Source organism: Grampus griseus (assembly GCF_964374135.1).
Source record: "Grampus griseus genome assembly, chromosome: 1".
NCBI lineage: Eukaryota > Metazoa > Chordata > Mammalia > Artiodactyla > Delphinidae > Grampus > Grampus griseus.
This window is the reverse complement of record NC_139017.1, coordinates 51,912,618-51,932,487: the sequence shown is the minus strand read 5'-3', so window position 1 is coordinate 51,932,487 and position 19,870 is coordinate 51,912,618. Positions and strand designations below refer to the sequence as shown.

At 35.0% G+C, this 19,870-nt stretch overlaps 1 protein-coding gene across 1 annotated transcript in view; it reads left to right on the top strand.

Moving 5' to 3' along the window:
- Window positions 1-19,870, top strand: part of NME7 (NME/NM23 family member 7) — a 262,372-nt gene that overhangs the window by 78,731 nt on the left and 163,771 nt on the right. The window contains exon 8 of the mRNA XM_082659949.1: window positions 1,099-1,207. Within this exon, the coding sequence (XP_082516075.1) occupies window positions 1,099-1,207 (109 nt within the window). The remainder of the gene's footprint in view (window positions 1-1,098; window positions 1,208-19,870) is intronic.

Genomic DNA, 19,870 nt, shown 5'->3' with positions numbered 1-19,870 from the left:
TCCCGAGATAGTTTTTTTTTTTTTTAATGAACACCAGTGTGGTACACTAACACATCCTACTATCTTTCAATTTTTAAATTCAGTGAAAAGTGAGTATTTACTTTGAGCTATTTGTTTTAGATGCTAAAGGACCTACACGGCTATGCAAGTTAGTTCTTTTCTTCAAATTTATAATTCATGGGGGGCAATTACCAAAATAACCACAACTTTGGAGGAGTACAGTGTACTGATTGGGGTGCATCAAAAGGGGCTCCTGGGGGAGATAATATTTAAAGTGACCCTTTACACGTTGGTATGGTTCTTTGGAACAGAGGGCTTTGTAGGGAATAGAAATAATACTAGTAAAAGCTTAGAAGCAGGAAAGCATATGTCTAAATAGTTTACTGATTAGTGTGGCCATCTTTGTGGCTAGTTCAAATTGCTGGGTGGTTATTTTAATGAACTATGTGCAAAGCAAATAGCACAGCCTGAATCTGGTTATAAAATAAGGTTCATGTGATTTGACTTTAGCACTATATGTAGTTAATTAGTTTTAACTGTAGCTCTGATTCTTGAATACTAATCTGTTTCTATAAAGATTTCCTAATTTTTAATTGAATTTTACATATTTTAATGAAAAGTTTAAAATTGGACCTGTGTCTCATAAACTGATGCTTTGGGTAAAATAAGAACTTTGTATTGATTACTTCCAATATTCAAAATATGTTAAGACATTCTCAGCTTTAATCCTGAGACAGAATGATACATATTGTCATTGCTTTAATACTTCTTTATATGTTCTTTTAAGACTTAAAACAAGGTTCAGTTAGTCTTTGTAAAAAGCATTTTTAGAAAATTTGAAGAAAAGAATTTATGTTGTGAAACTTTAAAAGTAATTGCATAGTTCTCCTCTCACGTGAATATTCTAGGAGTTTGAGAAGAGATTGTAATGGAGCAGGACCCTCTGGGGCCTTCCTGAGGCAGACACTTCCCCCATATCCTCTGCTTTAGCTCCTCTCTGAAGTACCTGGATAATAGTATTCTGTGCACATTTCCTGAGTTGTTTTACAGATTTGTAACAAGATTACATGTGCCAAAGTCATTTCTTTCTGTCTTTAGGAAATGGAGTTATTTTTTCCTTCGAGTGGAGTCTGTGGGCCAGCAAACACTGCTAAATTTACCAGCTGTACTACTTGTTGCATTGTTAAGCCCCATGCCATCAGCGAAGGTAAGTGCTGTGTTGAATACAATATAGCCAATACATTTTGCTAATAGGAGCTTATTTTGTTAATGTTTGTTTTTTCTTGATATATTTTATATATAGAAATTAAAGTATAATTTTAATATTTTCATTCATGTTTTTTGAAGGCACATGAATAAAGGTGACATAATATGAGGGCAAAATCTATCTGAATCTGTATCTTTCTCTTTGTATCTGAGCATTTCTAAAAGGTGTTCCTTGGGTTGCTGATTATGGTCATGCTCGTTCTGTTACTGGTCTTGATTCCTTGACTTACTCTGCCTCCTCTCCTCCCAACCACATGACTGTGATTCACTTAATTCACTTAAACAGCACTCCTAATCGAGAACAATATCTACCATATCTGCAGTATGCCCTTTCTGAGAAAGCTATAGAAACTTCTTTTGGTTCTCTGTATCTGAAACAAAGTTCTTTGACTGGTGTGTGTGTGTGTGTGTGTGTGTGTGTGTGTGTGTGTGTGTGTGTGTGTGTGTGTGAGAGAGAGAGAGAGAGAGAGAGCGAGAGAGAGAGAGAGTTTGTACATTTTTTCTTCATTTTCCTTCATCTGTTTGTTTTAGTCTGCTCAATGTATTTTTGTCAGCCATCCCAAATCCTTTTGGAAATGAGATGGGGTATAATTTAAAAGATCATCCTTAAAAAACTAGAATATACTAAATAATAGATGAATGAATGGATTTTTAAAAATTTCATTTTCTAAATATTGTATGGGTTTAAGTAATTTTTAGTCTTTAAAGATTAAAACTATATTTCATATACCCATATTTGATATGTAACAGTAGAGGCATATGAGTTAAAGTATAAGAAATTTTTGTTAAATCTAATCAGATGGCAGAATACTTTATTTAAACTTTGACATTTCAGGGCATTTTTTCCTTGTTGCTTTTTAAACCTCAATTTTAGGGATGCTTTAAAACCATTCTGAAATGTGTAGTTAACCCAATTCAGCTTAAACTGTGGTTACAATTAAATATAGTTTGAAGTTTCATGTTGAATTTATTATTAGCTTTACTTGGCCCCCTTTCAATTGCTGGTTTATGTTTCTTTTTCTATAATGATCTGATTTCCTGGTATATTTAATTTCACCTGTGGTCTAGAAGAAGAGATTTTTTAAAAAGGAGTTATGAAGAGAGCAGCTGAAATGGAACAGGGAGTGTTACCTTCTGTTGATTGTCCACTCCCCCAAAGAAGACCTGAATGGCTTGTTGATTAAGCAAGACTGAGTTTACTGCCTACTGCAGTAAGGAGATCACACCTGGATGGAGTCTTAGTGGACTTCACAATGGAGAGGTCACGGGCAGATATTGTAGAATTTCAGGTGTGACCTTGAGATATGTAAGGTGGGTCTGTCAATGCGGTGATATGATTGAAATGGGGCAACATTTATGATATAATAGTTTAGAATTAGTAGAAACAGTGAGGCAAGGATTTTAACCAAGTCTTAAAAGTATTTTGTTTGATGAGTGAGTTATTTGCCCAGTTGAGGGAATATTGTGAACTGTTTGAATAGACTATTGTTGAGATAAATGGACTTTTGGGAGGTTCCTGAAGTGAACAATGAAGTTATTTAATGATTTACAGCTTTATCTTTGTGGGTAATAATTTCTTGGCACAAATGATAATGTCATGTGGATGTAGGCGGCCTTAATTCTTAGTCTTTTAGTTAATTTACATGGATGCGGTGATTCACTTCTGACTTCTAAGAGAGCTAGAAAAAAAGAGCTTAGTTTGTGGAATAGATGGTGGAAGAAAATAACAGGATATCCTAGGATATTTGCAGTCTTTTTACATATGTAGATTGAAATATGTTTTGTCATTTGGGGACTCAGGTTTTAAAAGGGAAGAAAAACAAGGTGAATTTTTCTGTTTTTTTTCGAACTTAAAAATTATGCAATGTGTTTGTTTTTGATGTCCTTAGTATTATTTATATGTAGTTAGTTTAATTCCATTGATGAAATGAATTATTTTCCCTCTGAAATCAGGCTGTGTAGGTTTGTATTCTGGCTCCGCTACTTACTAGCCATGAGGATATTGGATAAATTACTTAACCTCTTTGTACCATGTTTCCTCATCTATAAGATGAGAATAATAGTATACCTTCTTCACAAGGTAACTGTAAGGTTTAAATGCACTTAATGTAATGGTTAGATAACTAAATGATTAAATGTAGAGATTAATGTCCTAAGCAGTGCCCAGCACTTACTTAAGTGCTACATAAGTGTTAGACATTATTACTATTATGATTACTGCTCTATTACTACTACTACTACCAATATCATTATCTTTTAATTTTTAACTAAAGGTGAATGACTCCTTAGAAACAAAGCAATAGTTTAAAATACTAGCAAAATCCATCATCCACAGAGAGAAAGAAAATCCCTATTAGTGTGTAAGGAACAAAATATTTTATTTTTCTGAAAGTCTGGGTCTAACTTAAGCCCATGAAGTGGGATCATTGCTTCCATCTAGTCGATTCAGCAGCGATCAGCAATTACATACTCTGATCATCCATTACGGTTGGCACTGGGCAGGAGGTGGTAGCCAAATCTGGGAGAGCTGCTTTTGCACTTGTAATGGCCAAAAAAATTAGCCTTTTGAAGTATTAGAACCCTGAAGTTTTGTTGGAAATTTTCCTTTCTTATAACAGATTTCTGCATTAAACGATTTTACTGCATTGTATGATTTTAGTTTCCTCCTCAGTACAATGAGTCACGATGGTTTAAAAAGTTTCCTCTCAGCCTTTAAACCCAGATATTCTATTATTCTGTGGAACTGTATTGAAAATTCTTATAAAAGAAAGTTATATTCTGTATCTCAATGTTGTGTTTTGGCTGTAACATTTCTATTTTCATGGAGGCTATTTCAAAGCAATTTTAGATGTTTAAAAGATATATAGAGACAGTTTGGAGGTTGTCTGTTTACATTTAACTAAATAGGAAGCAAATTACTTATTAGAATGTTAGCCAGTTTATAAATTTAATGCCAGAATGGTCTCTGATACACTAACTGAAACAGGACTAGATCTTCAGCAAGATCATATTTATCAAGTTCCTCACTTTTAAAAATTGAGCTATTCTTACTCAGAACCTCTTTCAGAGTGTTAATTTCCACCCTGAATGGTAGTTTTGATGCTAGGTAGGCCAAGAGCCCTAGAAGAGACAGTCCACCCTGTGGAACCCCCCTGAATTTGGGCGGATTGAATTGGTTAAGTTCCCAGCTTTTTTGTATTGGATTTCCTTCAAGTAATTCAGCTTCTGGGATACTATGGAAGAGCCGTGACATTTTTTGGTGTAGAGAGATTGGATTTACATATGATTTGACTTACATGTAGAATCTAAAAAACAAGTAGACAAACAAAAGAGAAACAGACTCATAGATTCAGAGAACAAACTGGTGGTTGCCAGAGGGGAGGGGCATAGGGGTATGGGCAAAATAGGTGAAGGGGATTAAAAGGTACAAATTTATAGCTATAAAATAAATAAGTCAGGAGGTTGTAATGTACATGTAGGGAATATAGCTAGTAATACTGTAACAGCTTTGTATGGTGTCGGATGATAACTGGTTTTATTGTGGTGATTATTTCATAAGGTCGAATTGCTGTACACCTGAAACTAATATAGATTGTATGTTAATTATAAATAAAGAGATTGGATTTAACATTGTTAATCTAACTCAATTTCAGTAAAAATTCTTGGAGTGGCCCAGTTTTGCTTAGAATGTCACAGTTTTGGAGTTTTGTGATTGTTTTATTCTATCTGAAGGAGTTGAAGCTAATTTATAACAGATGCACCAAGTACATTGAACTACATATAAGACCCTGATTTTTTATGGAACTTAGCATGCATTTTGAAATGCAGAATTATAGGCAGTAAAAATATCTAATGAATTTGCAAGTTGTGGGAACTTTAAATGAAATCACTAATTTATTGACTTGAAAGGAATCTCAAGAGTTCTGTTAGTTCTACAAAAGAATCCCAATCTTCAGGAAGGATTACATTTAATGGTCCTAACGAAGTAGTTGCGCATTACGCTACTGAAAAAATTTTTTAGAAATAATGAAAGTTTACCTGTTAATATGTTCCAATGTCCAATAACCCTTAGAGGAAAATGAGAGTCCCTGGGATTGTCAGTTTTAATGACTTGACTGAGGGCAGAGTGGAAGAAGGTCTCAAATCTTGTTAATGAGACTGTTAGAAAGTACTTTTCTTAAGTATAGAACAACAATAAAAAATTTTATTACTAATTGCAGTTCTTATTTATGGAGTGATAAGTACTTTACATGAATTATTTAATTCTTAAAACTGTAAAGGTAGGTACTGTTTGAAACATATGCCACAGAGGAGGAAACCTAGGCAGTGAGATGTTAAGTAACTTGCTCAAAGTCACACAGCTCTTAAGTGGTGCGGTTGAGATTTGCACCAAGTTTGTCTTCGTTTATACCATTCTTCATTCATACATTATCACTTAGACCCTATAAATCCCCATCATCAAATTTGATTATTAACCCCATTTTACAGATGTGGAATCTAAGAATTAGAAGGGATAGGTAACATCTTGAAATCCAGGGCTGTTTGATTCTACAGCTGGAATTATTTGTGCCATTCCATGAATATTGAGGTCAATTGATTGTGGAAAGATGTTCTTGATAAGTATGAAGGGTGATTTTAATACTTTAAAAAATCTTAACATACTTATGGTTTAAGATGGGACCTGGAGAAATGACTGCTGTTCTGGACAAGGTAATGGCAGTTAAGAGATGAATAACAAATAATTGAGAATTGTAAATTTAGAATACTTCCTTAGAACTTTTCCAGTTAAATGGGAATAATGCTTTTTATATTTTTAAAGATGTTTAATTTGACTAAAACAGTTCTTGTTTCTTTTATCCTATTTTTATATTTCAAGAATCTCCTTTTCCTAGGTGTAATTTATTTCCATTTGTTTCAGGTTACTCTGTCCCTTGCTCCTGCACTCCAGCACTGCTGCCTGCCTTTCAGTTCTCTAATACCCCTTGTTCCTTCTCTCCTGAGGGCCTTTTTACATGCTCTTCCCTTTGCCTGGGATGTGCATCCCCTCCTCCTTCCCCCAGCCCCCAAAATGTAATTTTTCTCAGAGAAACCCCAAGTGACATGTTCTCTTGGCATGCTGTGCTTTTCTTTTATAGCCCTTAGTACGCTTTGCTATTATATATTGTATAATTAGTATGTATGTGCGTATATATATATATGTACATATATATTTATAGCTACAATGCATAATATATATTAATTTTTGAGTGATCATTGTCTTTTTCCTCTACTAGATTACAAACTGATTACAGGAACAGTATTTGTTTCATTGTCATACTTTAAAAAATATTTTGTACTCCTCATAATTTTTCTTTTAGCCCATGTGTTATTTAGGAGTCTTTAGTGTCTGAACATTGTCAGAGAATATGGTCTCTATGATGGATATTTCTTTGAAATTTGTTGATGTCCTTTGTGACTTAACTCATGGCTCATTAAAAAAAAATTCCAGTGTGTGTTTGAAAGGAAGGATATTGTTGCATCGTTCTCCCTTTACATGTAAATAGCTATTGATTCAAACCTGTTGTCCAAACTGAATTTTTTTTTTTTTTTTGTCTGTTTGGATAATCAGTTTCTGAAAAAAACTTTGTTAAATTCTTCCACATTAAAATTATCTATTATTATGAATTTGTCATTTCTCCCTTTAATTTGGACTGCTTTTGCTTTGTATGTCCTGAGGCTTTGTTGTGTGTGATTATCTTTTTGCTCGTTACATTAGTCTTACTTTAGTTCCAGTAATTGTTTTTTGTTGTTTACCTTAAAGGGAGGCATGTCTTTTCCCAATTTTTTTAAGCCTTTTGCTTATAATATATATCTTATAATCACTATGACTGAATTTTGTTTCATTCCTATTTAAGGAATTTTTGCTTTTTCAATCCAATCTAGTAGTCTTAGAATAGTTGAATTTAACCCATTGCCATTTATTGTGATAACTGATTTGGATTTCTTTATCTTTCTTAAAGTTTTTTTTTCATTATTTTCCCCTGCTCTTAAACCCCCACCCCTTTCCACCTTCTGTTGGATGGACAAATTTTTCTTTATTGCCCTCTTTCTCTTTTGTTTATCTGCTAGTTTGAAAGTCCTAGATTAGGGGATCAGCAGACTATAGCCATTGGGCTAAGTCGGGTCATCTGCCTGGTTTCATAAATAAAGTTTTACTGGAACACAGCCATACTCATTTATGTATTATCTATGGCTGCTTTTATTGCTACAGGAGTAGGGTTGAGTAGTTGTGACAGATACAGTAAAACTTCAAAAGAGTAAAACCTAAAGTCTGACCCTTTACAGAAAAAGTTTCCTGACCTCTGTTATAGAGTGTATATTTTTAAATTGGTTCTGCCTAAATTTTAGCATATGTACTTAACTCTAAATTTTATTAATAAAATTTAAACTTGTTCACTCTGTCCAAATTTTTCCAAAGGCGAAGACTTTAGAATGCTTTAAGCAGCCACTGAAATGTTCTTTTCCCATCTTCCAAGTTATTGGTATGAGAATGTCCTTCTTTTTTAACTTTAAATAACTTTATTGATGTATAATTTATGTAACATAAAATGTACATATTTTAATTGTACATTTCTAGCACTGTAATACAGTGTCTAAAACTCTTAGAGTTAAGAAGTCTTTCTTAATGGATAAACTTGGTCCTGGTTGATGTCTCCTTGCAGACATTTAGACGATGAGTAGTTTTGATTGTTTGAATGTTACTGTGTGAAAGCAGGAGGATTGAATAGATTTATTCCAGGCTTAATTGTGTACCTTTATGATTATAGTTGTTTTTTTTTTTTTAATCAATGACAAAGCAATGAGAAATCACTGTGTCTTTTATTGTTGGAAGACAGGGCTTGCTCTTCACACCTGACTGGAATAAAGAAACATCTGTTGCTAGGCAGCCAAAGCACTAGCACCTAGCAACTGTGATGTGTGCATCAGGAATCGTAGGCTCTCTTCAGAGCCTAGTGAAGTGTAGTACAAGCAAAAGATCTATCTATACTCAAATGTCTGAATTAGAAGAAACAAGAATATAGATAAAAGAATGGCAGAGAGTTCAGTGAAAATCCTACAGTACCTGGCAAGGATGATCATAGGATATAATGTTTGGAATGACTTATAATTCTATGGCTTGACACTAATTATGTGGCCTTGAAGACATTTCTTGACCTCCTAAAGCTTCATTTTTTTGATCTGCAAAATGGAGGTGATAGAACCTACGTCATAAATAAGTAAATACATGTGATGCACTTGGAATAATTTGCATACTAAGTATACAATAAAGTGTTAGCTATTAACAGTAGCAGTTTTAGAGATTATATCACATGACACATTTTTTAAAAACCTGAAGTAGTTGTGTTTTAGTTATCTATTGCTTTATAACAACCATCACCAAACTTAGTTCCTTAAAAATGGTTTCTCACAATTCTGTGTATTACCTGGGCTCAGTTGGGAATTCTCCTGTGGTATACCTGGGGTCACTTGGGTGGCTTCATTCAGCTGGGAGCTGTGCTGGAACTGAAACGTACAAGATAGTTTCTCATCCTTCAGAGACTTTTTCCACATGGCATCTCACCATTCAGTAGTCTATCCTAAGCTTCTTTATGGCATGGTTGCTGGCTTCCAAAAGGAGCATTCCAAGACAATCTTCATTGTGCAAGTGCTAATCAAGGCTCTGCTTGCATCATGCCTTAATGTCCCAATGGCTAAGTCTAGTCATGTGGCCAAATCATTATGAGAGGAATTACACAAAGGCATGAATACCAGGGATCATGATTCACTGGGGACCGCCAATGTAGCAGTTTCCCTCAAGTGGTATAAAGCATCCTAAGACCTTAACACGGTAGGAATGTGGTACTCGAACCCAAATCAGTGGTGGTGTGTAATTGTATGCTAGACAGTGCTTCTCAAACTTTAGTGTGCACCAGAACCACTTGGGGGACTTTTAAAATGCATATGTCTGGGCCCTAACTTCAGAACTTAGTTTAGTAAGTCTGGACTAGAGCCCAGAAATAAGCATTTAAATAGTCTCCCCAGGTTGTCCTGATGAACACCTAATGTCCAGTTTGAGAACCATTTATTAGAAATTTTGCGGACAGGGAACACCCTGCATTTCCTCTGGTGATCTGCCTTTATCAGAGGCTGGCCTTAGGAAATTTTATACCAAGCTTATTCCTAGCTTGTTCTCTGTGGCACGTTAATAGCAACCATGGGGAAGGTTAAGGAAGAGTCACCTTTTGGTTTTCAATTATTCGTATGACTCTACAGGGGTAGTTCCCTGTGCTAGATTTCAGGTTGGTGAGAATTTCTTGGAGTGATGGAAAATTTGGGTATCCAGGGCACTCTGCTTTACCAAAGTAGCATCTCAAATACTTGTTTATTTCTATTTAGCAGTTGTTTAACAAAAATAACAGAGAAGTTTATCTGTGGCTAGGCAGTCCTTAGATTGACATTTCTCTCTAGTGAGATTAGAATGAAACCCATTTTCATTGAAAGAGCGCTAGAAGAAGTGTAACATTAAGGAAGGTGACTTCCAAGATCTCTCAGAAGTCTTAGTGTAGTTGTAAACTTTAGGACTATAAATGCAACAAACTTAATAAATATCATTTACAAAATTAATTTAAATTTCTTTTATAGTTATTCCATTTTTTGTATTTTGAATCATAAAGTTTATGTTTTGCTAAGTATTTTAAAAAGAAATTTATATAATTAACTTTCAAATCATATTTTATTATACATTTGGAGCATTTATACTTCTAAGTTACTGCACTAAGACTTGTGGGACATCCTGTATGTATATTACTTGAGGGATGATGTTTATTGGCAGGAGGATTATTTTATTTGAAAATAAGTTGGAAACTTCATTTTCCCATTCCTTTTTTCCAACTTTTTTGTATATTAGGATTCAGGAGTCACCTTTCAGGGAATGATGTTATTGAAGCAACTTGACACATTTGCCTTTGAGATATTGATCTGTTGACCTGTTAGATTCTAGATATGCACAGAGTCTTTGGGGAGGAACAGGATCAATTCAAGTTTAAATGCAGAACTTGGATGACAAAATACCACTCCCCTTGCTTATTTTTCACATATATGACTGTTAGAGGGCCATGTCATTGTAGATGTCATAACTAATGCTGAGCATAGCTAGAAATGGTCTAGACTTGAGGAAAACCTGTCTCAAAGAGTTTGCAAAGACAGTGTGTTCCCATTCTTCTGCCTTGGAGGAATCTCTGATACTGGTATCTCCTCCTAACTCCTCCTCTGCAAAAATGCCCATGTAATTGCACAATGACAGAAGGAAGACAGGGCTTGCTTCCACTAGGCTGTGGTTCTGCTCTTCCAGCTGATTCCTTCCTCCAGCCCAGGAGCTGGACCCATCTCTGTGGAGCTGGGGTCCAGGGATTCAGGCCACATCGTGTTACTTCATCAGGAAATATTTTAAAAATGAAAAGCCACATGATCTCGTGTGGTAAGACTTTGAAAGATGATTCATGTTACATGACGGATTATAAATGCTGAAATTCTGACAATATGATTACAGTTGATTCTCATGAGGAAGAAAAAAGGCACATATCTAATGAAAAGATGGTACCTTACAAAGGTGGAAAGCTTGGGTTTGCAAATGACATGTTAAAAGACGGGAGCAGTAGATACTTATGAAAAAATGCTGAAGGCACATGATCGCTGTGATTACTTTTTGAGTTGTTTAATAAGTGGTACCCTGCTTTTCTACATATTGGCACATCTTTCCTACTCTAGAAAGTCTGTGGTTCAAAGGTCTTGCTTGTTTTGGTGGTTAGTTCATTTGTAACCTATTACCACCTTACATCGACTATACCTCTGTGTACGGTGGCTTGTGTGTGCCAAGTGGGAAGTTATTTCTCCACAGCCATTTTCATGGTGGTCATCATGGAATAGCTTAGTTATCAAAGGACTGGTTTGCAATGTCTCTTCAGGATAATCTTAAGGATGTTTTTTCATTATTGAAGTATAGTTGACTTACAGTGTTGTGTTAGTTTCTGGTGTACAGCAAAGTGGTTCAGTTTTATATATATATATATATATATATATATATATAAAATTAAGGATTTTAGTTTAAACAGATTGGAGAGAGCTCAGATGTGCTTGAAGTGTATCTTGAGATTTTTGGTATTGATTTATGCCCAGATTCTCTACTCTTTATTTTTATTCTTTAGAGTATCCTGGATTTGAGGGCAGGCAAACTTTAAGCCAAATCTTACTTACGCATTAGGCTGAGTCAGAAGATGAAATTTCCAGGGGCTTCCCTGGTGGCACAGTGGTTGAGAGTCTGCCTGCCGATGCGGGGGACACGGGTTCGTGCCCCGGTCTGGGAAGATCCCGCATGCTGCAGAGTGGCTGGGCCCGTGAGCCATGGCCACTGGGCCTGCGCGTTTGGAGCCTGTGCTCCGCAACGGGAGAGGCCACAACAGTGAGAGGCCCGCATACAGCAAAAAAAAGAAGATGAAATTTCCAGTATGAGTTTTATGGTGTTTGGCTTTGTATGATGATAGTTTTCATTTAACCTGACTGCTATTAGTTAATGTGATTCAAAACACATGCCTTAAATTCTTAACAACTATAGCGTGAGGATAAATTGGGTAATATATATAAAACCAATTTGAGATCTTTAGGAAAAGTCATCACTCTAAGATCTTACATTGATACATAATTAAAGTTGAATGTTTTCTTTAGGAACTGTGTTCTTTAGGCATTGAAAATACCAGAATGCTCCTTTTAAGGAATAGACATCAAAGAGATACAGAGGTGGGTCATGCTGAGTTTTAGCCTGGAATTTGTCTTAGTAATGTTTATTGGAATTTCTCTTGTATTAACAGAAGTAATATGCATTACATAAAATATAGGAATACAGAAAAATGTTTGTTTTAAAAATCACTTCTACCATTCAGAGATTCTGTTTACAATGTGGCATGTTCTTCCTTCTCTGTCAAACAGCTGAACACAACAATATGGATGAATTTCACAATCTTGAAGTTGAACAAAATAAGACATAGAAAGTTAGAAGCCATATGATGCTATTCATAAGTTTAAATATAGGCAAAAGTCAACTATGTTTTTCAAGAATGCATATGTAGGTAGTAAAGAAAAAAGAAATACATGGAAAAGGTTATTCCAAAGTCAGGTAGTCTCTGAGAGGAGAGAGGGTGATGATTGGAGAGGCACACCCAGAGGGCTTCTAGGGTCCTGGCAATGTTCTGATTTTTTTTTTTTTTTTGACCTGAGTGGAGGTTACCATATATGTTCACTTTAATATTATAAAACTGAGCATATCTGTTATATATTTTACCATAAAACATATACATTTTATATTTTACAGTAAATATTTAGAAATTGGGCAAGGCATAGAATAGATGGTATAGTATGTTCTTATTTCCTTAAAAACAAAAAGGCCATATCCATATATTTGTACATATGTTGAATATTTCTAGAAGAATATATAAGAAATTACTGACAGTGATTTCCCCTAAGAAGAAAGACTGAGATTCTGGGATGGGAGGGAGATTTACTTTCACCATATACCCTTTTACTTCCATTTTGCATGTTTTCCAATGAGGAATGCTCTTAAAAATTGTGTGAGAGAGGGTAGGGGAAATTAAGACCAAAAAGTCAAAACTTGAGAATTTAATACCTTTATGACTTCCTTTTTAAGATGATGCAGGTTTGGAGTAGAGGGATTAAGGAAGAATTGGACTGAAAATTAAAATCATAAGCTTTTCAGATAACATTCCCCTTGTTCATGGCCAGGAGAATGGTTATCGTGATGTTCTCTTGTCCTCAGAGATCTTGCTCCCAGTCATGGTTCTCGAACTTTAGTGAGCATCCATATCACTGGATCTGGATTGTTAAAATACACATTCCTGGGCTATACCTTCAGAGTGTCTGACTCGGTACGTCTGCATTTCTAATAAGTTCCCAGGTCAGGACAATGCTGCTTATGCAGGGATCACATTTTGAGAACCACTAGATGGCAAAGCTGCCCCCTACATAAGGACGTGCTGGAAAATAGAACAAAAATGGAGGCCCATACCCAGTGCATACAGTATGTGCTTCCAGCAGACGAGGAGTAAGAGTTATATAAAATTTGTGGCCCATGTTGTGGCATTGCGTCTGTTTTTAAGCCTGTGAGCGACAATGTAGGTCTTGCCAGCTGAGGAAATCAGAGCCATTTAAAATCAACAGAAGAAGCCATGTTCTTGTAGTAAGATGTCTAAATTTGTGATCTCCTTAACTGTGACTTTGGATAACTGGAATAAAGAAAATAAATGTTCGTAATTTTGAAAATTGTGCAAAAGACAAGCTTTGAGAATCTTTTTCTTTATATGTCTTTAAAAAAAAGATACTAAACAACAGAACTAATTTTAAGAAAGGGAAAAGATTTGCTTTGTTTTGTTCATGTTAGAGTTTATGGATCCATGGTTTTGATTTACTTTTTCAGTCTTTTTCACTGTGCTTTCCTATAAAACTAACAGATTTCCATTGATGAGTTATAACATGTATAGCACTTGTATAATTCATGAAAATCTCCTGCAAACATGAAGTCAACTTCCAGTGGGACTTGTGCTTACTCCACCCTCCAGAAGAGGGGCTGGCCTATTTTAAAATTAGGAAGGATCTCCCCCTACCTAGAAGTTGGCAGTATCCTGTGCTGTAAAAACGTAACATTGCTTTGTGATTGTGTGATTAACTTGTTTTCCGTGGTAACCTGGCATTAACTTTGGGCTTCTGATGACCTATTTGCCTAATACTAAATTTTCACTTTCTCCCTTGTCATCCTGGTACCCTATTATGTTTTTCCTGGACTGTGCTTGTTTTAAAATTGTGCTCTTATTTCAGCCATGCTAGCTGTTCTTGGCTTCCTTTGCTATGCTGAGCCCATCCTTGTCTTCCCAGTAAGGAGGGGTTATTGATGGCCTTTTCCTGGAGATTTTAGATCCTGTGGGTCTTCTCTGTTGCTCCTGCATTGGTGTGGAGCCTGCCTTTACTATTTTCTACTCACTTAATTACATTATGATGAATTTTAATATACCAAGTTACCATATTGTGGGTACATCTGTAAAGCTATATTGGTTACTCTTTTTATTGCTTTGTAAGGAATTACAGATTGTGGTTGTTAGGACATTGGTAAGGAAAATGTGCATTTTAGATCTGGGTGTGTGGTGCAAGTGCAGAATCAGAAAGGCTATTAGATGAATTAGGTCTATATTTTATAAGCCTACTTGCTACTGGAATAAATTATGATCAGCTAATGAATTAATTTGAGATCCTTTAAGACTTAAGTGCCTTACTAGCTCTCAGCTTAACAATTCTGCTGAATCCAGACTCTCATCTGCAATTGATTTAATGTGATTCTACAATATTTTTGCTTACTAGCCAGCAAAAAATCGTAACAGACATTTGAAGCCAAACTGATCTGTGGGTTTATCTTTTCATCGGATTAAAAATTACTGGAAGATTGTCAGTGAAGTGGTATTGCCTAGTAACATATTGCTGTCTAGGAAACAGAAAGCTTTTCCACCTGGCTTTTATGCCTAAATTGATTTGTTATGCATGTTTGCTAGGATTAGTACTAAATTCCTTCTGTTGAATTCAGTAATGCTTGTGATTTCTTTTGTATTTTGGCATTGAACATTAAACTCTTAAACTCTTATAATCTCTAGCTTTAACTTGGCTTTACACTAATTACATTTTAATGACACACCAGCCCTATTTTTTAGTTAAAATGTCTTTTATTTCATTAGATTTAAATTTTAAAAGAAATCAGATTTCTCCAATTTGATTTAAATTGGTTATTAATATTAAACACAACATCTGTTTATGTATAGTTCATGCATTCTTGGCTGTATCAAGATTAAAACTTTTCTTTCACAGATCCTACCGAAGTAAAACGCAAGATTTCTTTTTGACACTTCTTAATCCGCCATTTTTATGTCTCACCCACCCCTATTTAGTATCAGTATTGTGGAGCGTATCATCCAGGTTGTGATGAGTTGTCTTGTACAACAGACTGGCTGCTTTTTCTTTTTTAATTGGAGTACAGTTGATTTACAATGTTGTGTTAGTTTCAGGTGTACAGCAAAGTGAATCAGCCATACATATACATATATCCACTTTCTTCTAGACTCCATTCCCATATAGGTCACTACAGAGAGCCAAATAAAGTTCCCTGTGTTATACAGTAGGTTCTCATTAGTTATCTTTTATATATAGTGGTGTGTATATGTCAATCCCAGTCTCCCAATTTATGTCTCCCCTCTTTCCCCCTTGATAACCATTAGTTTGTTTTCTACATCTGTGACTCAATTTCTGTTTTGTACATAAGTTCATTTGTACCATTTTTTAAGATTCCACATATAAGTGATATCATATGATATTTGTCTTTCTCTGACTTCTCTGACAATCTCTAGGTCCATCCATGTTGCTGCAAATGGCATTATTTTATTATATATGTACCACATCTTCTTTATCCATTCCTCTGTTGATGGACATAGTCCATGTCTTGGCTATTGTAAATAGTGCTGCAATGAACATTGGGGTGCGTGTATCTTTTTGAATTATGGTTTTCTCCAGGTATATGCCCAGGAGTGGGATTGCTGGATCATATGGTAGCTCTATTTTTAGTTTTTTAAGGAACCTCCATACTGTTCTCCATAGTGGCTGTACCAATTTACATTCCCATCAATATCACCTCTCACCAGTCAGAACGCCATCATCAAAAAATCTACAAACATTAAATGCTGGAGAGGGTGTGGAGAAAAGGGAACACTCCTACACTGGCTGCTTCTTTAATGTTGAGTTTTGTAAGTTGTTTTGCTCACCAAAATGTCCTTTTCATGGGCACTCATTTCTTTGAATAAGGTCTTGTTTTTGGATGTTTATACCTTATTATTGCAAGGAGTAAGTTTAACATTCATAGTAAAGGTGTTTTTCAGGCTTTTCCACAGTATAAGGGTGGGTTCATTGGCTGCAAGGTTGCTTTCAAGTGTACAGTTTACTGTAGAGTATAGAGATTATAATACCAAGGGAAGATATCACAACTCCAGGAAAGACCTTAACATCAGAATAAGTTATTTCTACAGAAAATATTTTTTGGTGGCAAAATTGAAACTACTAGATTATTAAATGTGAAAACCAATTTTGTCATAATTTTGAAGAATATTGTCCATTTACCTTGTTAACAACTTAACTTTGCTCTTAACTATTTTCTCTCTATAAAACAGTTTTCTAGAACTACAAACAAATAGTAAAATGATCAATTGTTTCCTGTCTTTTTTCCTTCAAATTTGTTAAGCTTCAAAATGGTAAGAAGGAAGGAAACCTTAAATTGAAAAATCAGTAAGTTGGGTGATGATCTTCTGAACAATCCAAAATTTACTAGATAAAAATTCTATATTCTTCTGTTACTGGTTTTACATTATATATTCAGAAGATCAAAAAATATAAGTAGCACACATAAATAAATGTTTTTTTTTTGTATATTGTAGGAGAGGCAAACTCTTACCCTCTTAGTTTTTTTGTCTGGGCATGAAAATTAAATTGACATGAGACAGATAGATCAACAGGAGAAAAGCATACAAATTTATGTAATACAAGTTTTTAATACAAGTTTTCCTTCATAAGGAAATGAAGACCCAAAGAAATAGAGAAAACCTACTTGCTTTTATATTCGGTTGAAAAAAAAGAGAGACAATAGTGCCTATTGTGGAGAAGTGACTAAACTATGTGGGGAGGTTAGAGGAAGATAAGAATTATTTTAACAAGGTCTGTTTGTATAGAATTCTCTTAATTGCAACTTCTTATCCTTAGTGATGAGAATGTTGCTTTCCTTCTGGCATAGGGAGGACAACTTTCTTATGGGAATTTTATCTCACTTTTAAGAAAAGGAAGGTCAGTGTTTTTCTTGTATACGCTGCCTTAAGTCAAAATAGTATACCAGAGCAACATATTTTGGGGTGGTATGTTCTGAACTCTTTAATATACATGACTTATTTAATTGAATGATCTATACAAACCAATTAAATATTTTGCCTATTTTATTGTAATCTAACAGTCTCAGATCATCGGGGGCAAGCACAACTGTGTTTAAAATTCAGTTCTGTTACTTACTAGCTATTTGGGCATGTTGTTTTAACCTTTTAGTAGAGAAAGTAAACATCTATAAAATGAACATTATAATAGTACTTTCTTCATAGGGCTGTTCTGAGGATTGCAGGAATAATATGACTAGCATGTACAATACACACGAGAGAGAAGACTAGCTGTTCTTCCTAAATTTGTTCTTCTACAGTGAAGGCTTGTTTCTGATAAGTGACTGTCCTGTCAGAGACTGTATTTCCTAACTTTCCTTGTACGGCCATGTCAGTGGGTTTATTGGAAAGGCTATCTCTCTTTCACTGAATTGCTCTTGTACCTTTATCAAAAATCAGCAGGGCATATTCATTTTTGGTTTTCTCTTCTGCTCCATTGATCTATGTGTGTGCCACTCTGCCAGTACTACACAGTCTTGATTACTATAGCTACCTAATATGTCAGGAAATTGGGTAGATTGACTTTTCCTACCTTTTTTTGGAAATTGTTTGTTATCCTAGTTCCTTTATTTTTCCTTGTAATATTAAAATAATCTTGTCTAGGGAGTTCCCTGGTGACCTGGTGGTTAGGATTCTGGGCTTTCACTGCAGGGGCCTGGGTTCAGTTCAGGGTCGGGGAACTGAGATCCCACAAGCCATGCAGCACGGCCAAAAAAAAAGAAAAAAGAAAATCTTGTCTGTATTTACAAAATATCTTGCTGGGATTTTGATAGGAATTGTGCCAAACCCATTTATCAATTTGAGGACAACTGACATCTGTACTATGTTAATTTCCAAATGATAGACACTATATGACTCTCCATTTATTTAGGTCTTCCATCCAGCATTTTGCAGTTTTCATATACAAGTCCTGTGCAAGTTCTGTTAGATTAACACCTAGTAATTTTTTTCTTTTTGAGCTATTTATAAATGGTATTATACTTTTAATTTCAGTGTCCACTTATTTATTTCTAATATATAGATAATTGATTGATGTATGTTTATCTTATGTCCTGCAACCTTGCTGAAATCTGTCATTAGTTCTAGAATATTTTTTGTAGTTTATTTTCTTTTTTTAGATAATTATGTCATATGCAGATGAAGAGATTTATATTTCTTCCATTCTGATCTGCTTGCCCCTTCCCTTCCCATTTTCCTTTCCCTTTCCTTCCCCTCTCCCCTCCCATCTCTTCCCCTTTCCTCCCTTCCCTTCCTCTCACCTTCTCTTCTTCTTGCCTTATTGCAGGAGCTTGAACTTCCAGCACTGTATTAAATAAGAGCAATGAGAATGGACATTCTTGTCTTTCATTGTTAGGCATAATGTTAGCTGTAGTGGTTTTATTGTTGTTTTGTTTTTGTTTTTGTAGATGCTCTTTATGAAGTTCAGGAAGTTCCCATCTATTCTAGTTTTCTTCTAAGAGTTTTGATCATGAATGGGTGTTGAATTTTTTTGAATGTTTTTTATGCATCAATTGATATGATTATGTGATTTTTCTTCCTTAGCCTTTTAATATAGCAGATGACATTGGTATATATATTTTTTTAACAACACTTGTTGTCCAAAAGAACTATAGTTCTTTTTATATATTGCTGGGTTCTATTTGCTAATATTTTGTTAAGGACTTTGCATCTGTATTCATGAGGGTTATTGATGTGTGTTTTATTTTTGTACTCTGATTTTGATATTAAGGTAATACTAGTTTTATAAAATGAATTGGAATTATCCAATTTATATAAATTTATATTGCACTTTTTAAACCTAACATTGTATTTTGAATTTTTTCTGCACAATTAGGTAATCTATGAAAACATAATTTTAAAGTCTTAATAATAGTCAGTTATAGGAATATACTTTTCTTTATCTTTTTCTTGTTTTATTATTTATAATTAAAATTTTTATTATTAATAATTCTGCAGTTAACATTTTCCTATATAAATCCTTGTGAACACCTAAGTTATCCTTAGAATAATTTCAAGAAATTCTTACATCAAATAAAAACATTTTAAAGTTTTTAGTAAATCCCAATTTATCCTCCAGAAAGAGGATAACAATTAAATATTTCCACAGCTGCATGTCTATGAGAATACCTGCTACATTATATTTTTTTGAAAAATAAATTTATTTTCGGCTGCATTGGGTCTTCATTGCTGTGCATGGGCTTTCTCTAGTTGCAGCGAGCAGGGGCTACTCTTTGTTGCAGTGCACGGCGTCTCATTGTGGTGGCTTCTCTTGTTGTGGAGCAGGGGCTGTAGGTGCCCAGGCTTCAGTAGTTGTGGCACGCAGTCTCAGTAGTTGTGGCTTGTGGGCTCCAGAGCGCAGGCTCAGTAGTTGTGGTACATGGGCTTAGTTGCTCCGCGGCATGTGGGATCTTCCCGGACCAGGGCTTGAACCCGTGTCCCCTGCATTGGCAGGCAGATTCTCAACCACTGGACCAAGTCCCTATTTCAAAAATCTGATGTAGTATATAATATAA